This window comes from Penaeus vannamei, chromosome 20, assembly GCF_042767895.1.
Source record: "Penaeus vannamei isolate JL-2024 chromosome 20, ASM4276789v1, whole genome shotgun sequence".
Lineage (NCBI taxonomy): Eukaryota > Metazoa > Arthropoda > Malacostraca > Decapoda > Penaeidae > Penaeus > Penaeus vannamei.
The window spans coordinates 2,010,390-2,020,389 of NC_091568.1; the positions used below are offsets into that span (position 1 = coordinate 2,010,390).

The 10,000-nt window shown below is 41.4% G+C and overlaps 1 protein-coding gene across 1 annotated transcript in view; it reads right to left on the reverse strand.

Annotated features, from left to right (window-relative positions):
- LOC113812672 (melanopsin-A-like) overlaps positions 1-10,000 on the reverse strand; it is a 116,002-nt gene that overhangs the window by 76,668 nt on the left and 29,334 nt on the right. The window contains exon 2 of the mRNA XM_070135629.1: positions 4,979-5,150. Within this exon, the coding sequence (XP_069991730.1) occupies positions 4,979-5,150 (172 nt within the window). The remainder of the gene's footprint in view (positions 1-4,978; positions 5,151-10,000) is intronic.

Here is a 10,000-nt window from a genome sequence, read left to right on the forward strand (position 1 = left end):
CGGAGCGGAACATGATCTATATGCAAAATAAGTCTCGGGGACAAAGCCTCAGACGACGGGATCCTGATGGAGTTTAGTGGCGGTCGTATTGGGGCCTGGGGTGTGTGTGTGGGGGGGGGGGATAGGGAGAGGGGGTTGGGGGTAGATTTGTATTGGAGAGAGGGTGTGTGTGTGTATGGGGGGGATAGGGCATAGGGGAGAGGGGGTAGATTTGTTTTGGTGAGAGGGGGATGGGGTGGGTAGGGGGGAGGGGGGGGTTTAAGGGAGGGATAGGGAAGGAGGGGAGAGGGGAGAAGAGGGTTGGGGGGTAGATTTGTCGTATTGGAGCCTGGGGTGTGTGTGTGGGGGGGGGGGGTTAAGGGAGGGATAGGGGAGAGGGGGGGTTAAGGGAGGGATAGGGGAGAGGGGTTGGGGGGGTTGGGGGGTAGATTTGTCGTATTGGAGCGGGGGGGATGGGGTGGGTGGTGGGGAGGGGGCTAAGGGAGGGATAGGGGAGAGGGGGTTGGGGGTAGATTTGTATTGGAGAGAGGTTGTGTGTGGGGATGGGGGTGGGGGTTTTAAGGGAGGGACAGGGATAGGGGAGAAGGGGTTGGGGGGTAGATTTGTATTGGAGAGAGGGGGATGGGGTGGGGGGGGAGGTGGTTTTAAGGGAGGGATAGGGGAGAGAGGAGAAGGGGTTGGGGGGTAGATTTGTATTGGAGAGAGGGTGTGTGTATGGGGGGGGGGGTTAAGGGTGGGATAGGGGATAGGGAGAGGGGGAAGAGGGGTAGATTTGTATTGGAGAGAGGGTGTGTGTGGGGATGGATAGGGAGAGGGGAGAAGGGGGTTGGGGGGTAGATTTGTCGTATTAGAGCCTGGGGTGTGTGTGTGGGTGAGGAGGGGGGTTAAGGGAGGGATAGGGAGAGGGGAGAGGGGGTTGGGGGTAGATTTGTCGTATTGGAGTCTGGGGTGTGTGTATGGGGGGGGGAGGGGGGTTAAGGGAGGGATAGGGAGAGGGGGTTGGGGGATTTGTCGTATTAGAGCCTGGGGTGTGTGTGTATGGGGGGGGGATGGGGGGGTTTAAGGGAAGGATAGGGGATAGGGGAGAAGGGAGTTGGGGGTAGATTTGTCGTATTGGAGCCTGGGGTGTGTGTGTGGGTGAGGAGGGGGTTAAGGGAGGGATAGGGAGAGGGGAGAGGGGGTTGGGGGTAGATTTGTATTGGAGAGAGGGTGGGGGTGAGGGTTTAAGGGAGGGGGAGGGGGTTGGGGGGTAGATTTGTATTGGAGAGAGGGGGCTGGGGTTAAGGGAGGGGAGAGGGAGTGAGAGGAGGGGGTTGAAGGGGTAGATTTGGTTTTCAGCTTGTTAGGGAGGGGAGGGGGTAGGGGATGGGAGAAAGACACGGTTTTGAGGGAGGAGGGAAGGGAGTTTGGGGGAGGGAGATTTGGATTTCAGCTTCATGGGGGGGGGGGGGGGAGAGGGGAGGTAGGGAGATTTGGTTCTCAGCTTCTTGGGGGGGAGAGAGAGAGGGAGAGGGGGAGGGAGAGGGAGGGAAGGAAGTCTTCTTTTATGTGATTATGGTTTCTGTAAGTATTTTGTAGTTATGTTTAGCGAGTAACGGTAACGGTGGGGGAGGGAAGGGAGGGGAGGGAGAGGGGGAGGGAGGGAGGGTTATGGGTTCCGTTGGGGGGGGGGAGGTGAGGTAAGTCTTCTGTGTAGTTACGTTTAGTGAGTAACTGTAACGGTAATGGTTTATTAAACTATTATCATGACCCAAGATTTCTTTATGTGGATATCTTGGAGGCAGGAATGGGAGGGGGGGGGGGGGATTCGGTCTTTTTGTGTAGGTCTGGTAAGTGAGTAATGGTAAAAGTAATGGGAATGATAATTACATACAAAGCTATTCTTATGGGACAAGACTTCTCAATGTGTATCTCTGTTATATTGCTACTAGTATGCGCAGTTCACATTTTTTATTAAATATATATTATATTCATAAATACACCAGTTACCTAAATAATTGGATTTCGTAATTGGTTCATTTTGATATTTGATAAAGGCTGTCTCTAGAAAATCCAAATTAGCTTTAAGGATATAAAAATTATATATACAAATCTTTAATGAGAAGATGAGGATGTTGGTCAGGAAATACAACAGGTATAATTGTCTCTATGTATGATGATTTTATAAGACTATATATATATATATATATATATATATATATATATATATATATATATATATATATATATATATATATATATATATGGAATTCTGATTTTCCATAAACATATTAATTTGCATTTTTTCCGTTCCTTATAATCGGATAAACGACCCACATCAATTTATATGCAATATTTCTCCCGGTTTTGCAACGCACGTAAACCAAAGAAAACACATACCTACAAAGAAGCACACGAGAACACATACATACATACACGTACGCACACGGGAATACAGACACACGCAGACACACACAAAGAAGAGCAGCAAATAACACACCGTCACTTAAGTTTTCTTTTTCTTTCTCTTTGTGTTACGTTCCCTCCCCTTTACCCGGGATCCCCGAAATCTTTGTTATAAGAGAAAAAAGAAACGCTATTACACTGAATAAAGAAGAATGTTGGAAAGAGACTCATATAATGGGATTTAATTCGACGGATCTGGGGTTGAATACGGATTGTTGACAGGTAGAGCTAATAATAGTTTCGATTCTATCCGGGTTGTCTATCTTTCTCTCTTTTGTTGTTCTTTTTTTTTACGAGTCGGTGGAAGATAGAGAGGGTAAAGATAAAGGTGGAAGATAGAGAGGGTAAAGATAAAGAAGAAGAGAATTAGAAAGAAGGAGGAAATAGAGGATAAACGATAGAGAGAGAAAGATATAGATTGAAACAGGAGGAACACAGAAATACCAGTAAAGGTCATAGGTCATAGAGCCAAACTTGCCATAGCATTTAGCAAAGAAAAGACGCACGCATTAATTCGATAAAGTAAATAAACAAAAATGGAATCAAAGGAAGGGTGAAGAAATGAATGTGGTAAAGAGAGAGGAAAGAAGAAGAATATTAAAAGAAGTGTCATCAGTGCCGGTGAAATATGAAATGAACTTTTCATGATTGAATTTTAATGGTAGTATTTTCTGATTGAAATCTCTCTCTCTTTCTTTATCTATCTATCTATCTCTTATCTCTGTCTCTCTCTTTATACATACATACATGCAAATATACATACATACGTGTATATATATATATATATATATATATATATATATATATATATATATATATATATATATATATATATATATATATATATATATATATATATATATATATATATATATTATATATACATGTATATATATATATATATATATATATATATATATATATATATATATATATATATATATATATATATATATATATATATATATATATATATATATATATATATATATATATATATATATATATATATATATATATATATATATATATATATATATACATATATATATACATATATATATAAGTATGTATGTATGTATGTATGTATGTATGTATGTATGTATGTATATACATATGTATATATGGATGTCCCTCCATATATCCATTTATATATCTGTCTGCTCCTTTGAAGATGGTGATGATGATGAAGATGAAAATGAAAGAGTAGGAGGAGAAGGAAAATGATAACTCTCTTGATAACGAAAACAAATAGCTTTCACAATAATCTTAATCTCCATAGTATATGCAACGAGAAGACACAGAGATATGCGAATAAAAAAACAAAACAAGATAAAGCTCAAAAAAAACACAAAGAAAAAACCAAAGCGTCCGTTTATTTAATGATATGCATATTGTTGCCAGACGCTGCCAGATATCACACACAAGCTAGATGTCTAAGAATCTCGTGCGTCGGTTGCCAGTGGGTATTTTTTCCACCTTTTTTTTTCTGTCTCAGCGAATGTGGCGGAGCTTAAGGATTTGTGTCCGAGGTACTTACTTCCAACGCGTTGGAATGTGGGCGTGTGGGTGTGAGTGGATGTGTGTGTGTGGTTGGATGTGTGTGTGTGTGGGTGTGGGGGTGTGTGGTTGGATGTGTGGGTGGGTGGATGGGTATGTGTTTGTGTGTATGTATGTTTGTCGTGTGTGTGGATTGTGGATGTGGATAGATGTGTGTGTATGTGTGTGGATGTGTATGGGTGCGTATGGATGAATGTGTGTGGGTGTGGTTGGATGTGTGTGTGTGTGTGTGTAGTTGGATGTGTGGGTCGGTGGGTGGATTGGTGGGTATGTGGTTGTGTGTATGGATGTGCGTGTTTGTGGTTTGTGGGTGTGGATGGATGTGTGTGTTTGGATGTGTGTGTGTGTGGGTGGATGTGTGTGTGTGGATACGTGTATGTGGATGGATGTGTGGGTGGTTGGGTGGATGGATAAGTGTGTGTTTGTGTGTATGGCTGTGTGTGTGTATGTGAATGGATGTATGTAGGTTGATTAATGGTTGTGTAAATGAGTGACGTTGGGATTATGTGTGGTGTGTGTGTGTGTGTGTGTGTGTGAATTTGTGTGTCTGTTTGTGTCTTTCATTGATTCTAGACTTGTTATAGCTTGACACTTTTCCTTTTTTATTAGCATGAAAAAAACACTGCCTAGGATTGCACACTTCAAGACTCCCTAGTGAAATATTAACTAAGCTAATATATTTAGATTAAAGGGTTAAGTTGATATTTTATCATTAAAAAAAACAAATCTTTATAAAGAGGAGGCTGATATATGGAGAGAGAAAAAAACACAAATATAGGAAGCTAGATCGACGTAGACGTAGACTAGCCCTGCTTAGCCCTAGACTAGAGACCTCAGTAAGCAGCGAAATAGAGTGGCGCCTAAAGAACAGCAGGAAGCTACACAGCGTGTTTTTTTTTTTTTTTTTTTTTTTTTTTTTTCTCTACGAGGTCCTACATGACTCAAGAAACTCTTCCTTTACTTGACTTAATACCGTTGTTAACATGTTGATCGTGGACACCGTGACAAGGAGCAGGAAGGCAGTCTCCACGAGGGAACACTTGGCTACGGGGACGCAGTTGTAGATGGACCGCCCCAGGGGTATGAGGATGGCAGCCCGCGCGCAGTCGACGGCCGCCTGGTGGAACAGAAGACCCTGCGACCATCTGGAAGGAGGCGGAGACAAGTGGGGGTTAGTTGGGGGCGCTTCTCCGCGTTGTGAGAGGTGAAGGGGGAATACCCCAGCCTCTGAAAGAAGGAGAAATATGAGGATTTGTCTGTGTGTGTGTTTTAGGTGAAGAAAAAAGAAAATTGTGGTTAAGGAGGAAAAAATAATAGATGTCGATTCGAGGTGAGAAAAAAAAATTGTGGTCATGGAGGGAAAAAAAAAGAATAGATGTCGATTCGATTCCTGTATTTATGTAAATGGTAAAAACAAATATGGATAAAACAGGGAATTATCCATTAAATATGGATGTAAGTCAAGCTACATCGGGCTATCTGCTTTAAATAATGAGAATATGATGAGATTTGGTTGCCCCGTCTCACCTGAATCTAAACTTGCCACAGGTAACACAAATAAAAGAAGATAAGTTATTCAGCACGAACCCTTTTACGCGATTTAAAAGTTTCATACCGAGAATAATACTGTCCATATGACATGCAAAACTATTAAGGGACTTGCCAAACTTCAATAAATAGAATTGAAAGAAAATAACAAAAAGCAACTTTACTGAAGAACGACCTCCTGAACAACGGAAGATAATAGAAAGCGAGAGAAACAGAAAAAGAAGCAGACGAGGGCCAAGAACGACCTCCTGAACAACGGAAGATAATAGAAAGCGAGAGAAACAGAGAAAGAAGCAGACGAGGGCCAAGAACGACCACCTGAAGAACGGAAGATAATAGAAAGCGAGAGAAACAGAGAAAGAAGTAGACGAGGGCCAAGAACGACCTCCTGAAGAACGGAAGATAACAGAAAGCGAGAGAAACAGAGAAAGAAGTAGACGAGGGCCAAGAACGACCTCCTGAAGAACGGAAGATAACAGAAAGCGAGAGAAACAGAGAAAGAAGCAGACGAGGGCCAAGAACGACCACCTGAAGAACGGAAGATAACAGAAAGCGAGAGAAACAGAGGCAGAAGCAGACGAGGGCCAAGAACGACCTCCTGAACAACGGAAGATAATAGAAAGCGAGAGAAACAAAGAAAGAAGCGGACGAGGGCCAAGAACGACCTCCTGAACAACGGAAGATAATAGAAAGCGAGAGAAACAGAGACAGAAGCAGACGAGGGCCAAGAACGACCACCTGAACAACGGAAGATAATAGAAAGCGAGAGAAACAGAGACAGAAGCAGACGAGGGCCAAGAACGACCACCTGAAGAACGGAAGATAACAGAAAGCGAGAGAAACAGAGAAAGAAGCAGACGAGGGCCAAGAACGACCACCTGAAGAACGGAAGATAATAGAAAGCGAGAGAAACAGAGAAAGAAGCAGACGAGGGCCAAGAACGACCACCTGAAGAACGGAAGATAATAGAAAGCGAGAGAAACAGAGAAAGAAGCAGACGAGGGCCAAGAACGACCACCTGAAGAACGGAAAATAATAGAAAGCGAGAGAAACAGAGACAGAAGCAGACGAGGGCCAAGAACGACCTCCTGAAGAACGGAAGATAATAGAAAGCGAGAGAAACAGACACAGAAGTAGACGAGGGCCAAGAACGACCTCCTGAAGAACGGAAGATAATAGAAAGCGAGAGAAACAGAGACATAAGCAGACAAGGCCCAAGAACGGCCTCCTGAAGAACGGAAAATAATAGAAAGCGAGAGAAACAGAGGCAGAAGCAGACGAGGGCCAAGAACGGCCGCCATCTCTCCGGCAGAGCGTCTGGCCCGTCCTGCTTGCAACCACAAGTGTCTCTGGAGCGGAGACGAAAGCAATCGACCAAGACACAGCGGCCACAGCATCCCCTGGAGGGAGGAGCCGACATCTTTATTGGAGTGTAACTTTAAGCATTGCTCGCGGCTGTCCGCTAAGGATCATTTTCCTTTGCCGCGCGAACGCCTCGCACACGGCCACGCACGCACACACGTACACACATACACGAGTCGAGAAGCACTTTCTCTTTCTTATAAACGAACATACACGCATGTAAGCTTACACACACTTATGTATATATGCGTATGTATGTATGTGTATATATGTGTGTGTGTATATCTACATATATATATATATATATATATATATATATATATATATATATATATATATATATATATATATATATATATATATATATATATATATATATATACATATATGTGTGTGTGTGTGTGTGTGTGTGTGTGTGTGTGTGTGTGTGTGTGTGTGTGTGTGTGTGTGTGTGTGTGTGTGTGTGTGTGTATGTATATATTAATGTATTTCTGTATAAATGTATATGTATATGTGTTTGTGCGTGTGATTTTACGAATGTATACGAATGGCCTATGCTAGCCTCACAGGGAAGGGTCAAGACCAATGAATAGATTGAGGGAAATATCTTGATAAATACATAAAGGGGAGATAGATAGAGGGGGGGGAGGGTACTACAAACCCCTAATCCGCCTCTTTACGGTCCACGGGAGGAGAGAGTATCAGGTGTTCTTCTTGTCAGGGCCGATCAAGAACGTGTCTGAGCTATGGCCTGGTCTGATCCAATCCTATTAAGTTATCTCATTAGGCTAAGACTTGTTCGTGAGACAGTGACACCTAGAAAAATGTAGAGTTTCTGGGTTGACTAAAACTTGTTAGTGAGACAGTGACACCTAGAAAAAAGTAGAGTTTCTGGGTAGACTAAAACGTGTTAGTGAGACAGTGACACCTAGGAAAAAAGTAGAGTTTCTGGGTAGACTAAAAACTTGTTAGTGAGACAGTGACACCTAGAAAAAAGTCGAGTTTCTGGGTAGACTAAAACTTGTTAGTGATGCAGTGACACCTAGAAAAAAGTCGAGTTTCTGGGTAGACTAAAACTTGTTAGTGAGACAGTGACACCTAGAAAAAAGTAGAGTTTCAGGGTAGACTAAGACTTGTTAGTGAGACAGTGACACCTAGAAAAAAAGTAGAGTTTCTGGGTAGACTAAAAACTTGTTAGTGAGACAGTGACACCTAGAAAAAAGTAGAGTTTCTGGGTAGACTAAAACTTGTTAGTGATATAGTGACACCTAGAAAAAAGTAGAGTTTCTGGGTAGATTAAAAACTTGTAAGTGAGACAGTGACACCTGGAAAAAGTAGAGTTTCTGGGTAGACTAAAACTTGTTAGTGATGAAGTGACACCTAGAAAAAAGTCGTTTCTGGGTTGACTAAAACTTGTTCGTGAGACAGTGACACCTAGAAAAAAGTAGAGTTTCTGGGTAGACTAAAACTTGTTAGTCAGACAGTGACACCTAGAAAAAAGTAGAGTTTCTGGGTAGACTAAAACTTGTTAGTGATACAGTGACACCTAGAAAAAAGTAGAGTTTCAGGGTAGACTAAGACTTGTTAGTGAGACAGTAACACTTAGAAAAAAAACTCGGATTTCTGGGTAGATTTATTCACAACTTCGCACCAAGAATAATCTGTTTAAAGTGGATTTGACCTTCTAAAAGAACACTGCAATCCAGACACTTATTTCCCCTTTCATCTGGTATATCAGAAGAATTCCTCGCTTTTATCCGGGATTCACTTTGTGTTAGTGTTATCTGTTAGTGTTATCCTTAGAAGGTAATTTAGCCTGCAATAAAGATCTACCCAGGCTTGAAACGTGAGACTCAGAGTGGTAAATAAAAGATTGAACTAAATTAAGAAACCTTTAATCAAATTGCTGCCGGTGTTACTGAGGAACGGCAAAATGTATGAAGTACTTGCCGAGAGCAACCTCCATCTTTTATTCCCAAGTTCCTTTCACCTCTCGTGTATTATTAAGCAAGTCTAATCTTTGAACTAGGGTGGTGAGGTATATTAGACTATCGCATGGGATATTTTTTATAGATATTTATGTATTTTCTTCTTTACCTTTATTTTTTTCTATATTAGACATACAGCCAGATTAGGGTTTACACGTACGCATGTGTGTGTGTGTGTGTGTGTGTGTGGGTGGGTGTGTGTGTGTGTGTGTGTGTGTGTGTGTGTGTGTGTGTGTGTGTGTGTGTGTATGTATGTTTGTGTATTTAGGTAAATATATAAAACACCTAATTATGATAAAAATAAATAAATAGAAGTGATGAAACACTGAAAACCATCACTTTAGTTATATAGTTTAATACACACTCATCTTAACATTGTTAACTACATGCATGTAAAGGAGATACTTAAGCCCTTCATACTCTGATGACTTAATTGTCCTATCACTAGGCACACTTTTTTTTTTTTTTTTTTTTTTTTTTTTTTTTTGATAGCCGTGTCGTTTGATGAAGTTCGTTCCCTATATTACAGTATTTCTTTAATATTTCTTGAATCATTATTTTATTGTTATTATCATGATTATTATTGCTGTTTTGTGACACCTTAGTCTTGAGGACGCAAAGAGACGACCTCCGCCCATATGACACTAGGACAATACGAATAGTTAATTTAGTCCATTATTTATCACCCTGGCCAGCTGCACGGGCGTGGGCAAGCTGTGGTACATTTGGTGCATAGTCATAGCATCACATGATAATGCTATAATGGAAATTTAGGCTGTAACATTATGATCTGTACTAAATCGGGTAAAAGGAAAGAACAAATACATAGTCCTTTATCTATTCATCTACCAGGTCAGTGTACAGCTTGGCCCTGGAGAGGCATTGGCACCTTTTCTATGTGGTAGTGTGATACTGCATTCTAAATTGAGGATACAGCATAAGTATATCTTCTCAAACATCAAGTGATACGAGGAGTAAGTGAAATGTGGCAAAATTACACCGTAGAGTTTAAACACTATACGAGATAATGGTATTTTGCAGACGCTATGTGTTGTTGTCCAGGCCAGCATTCTAGTGGATGAATAAAAGGATACCTC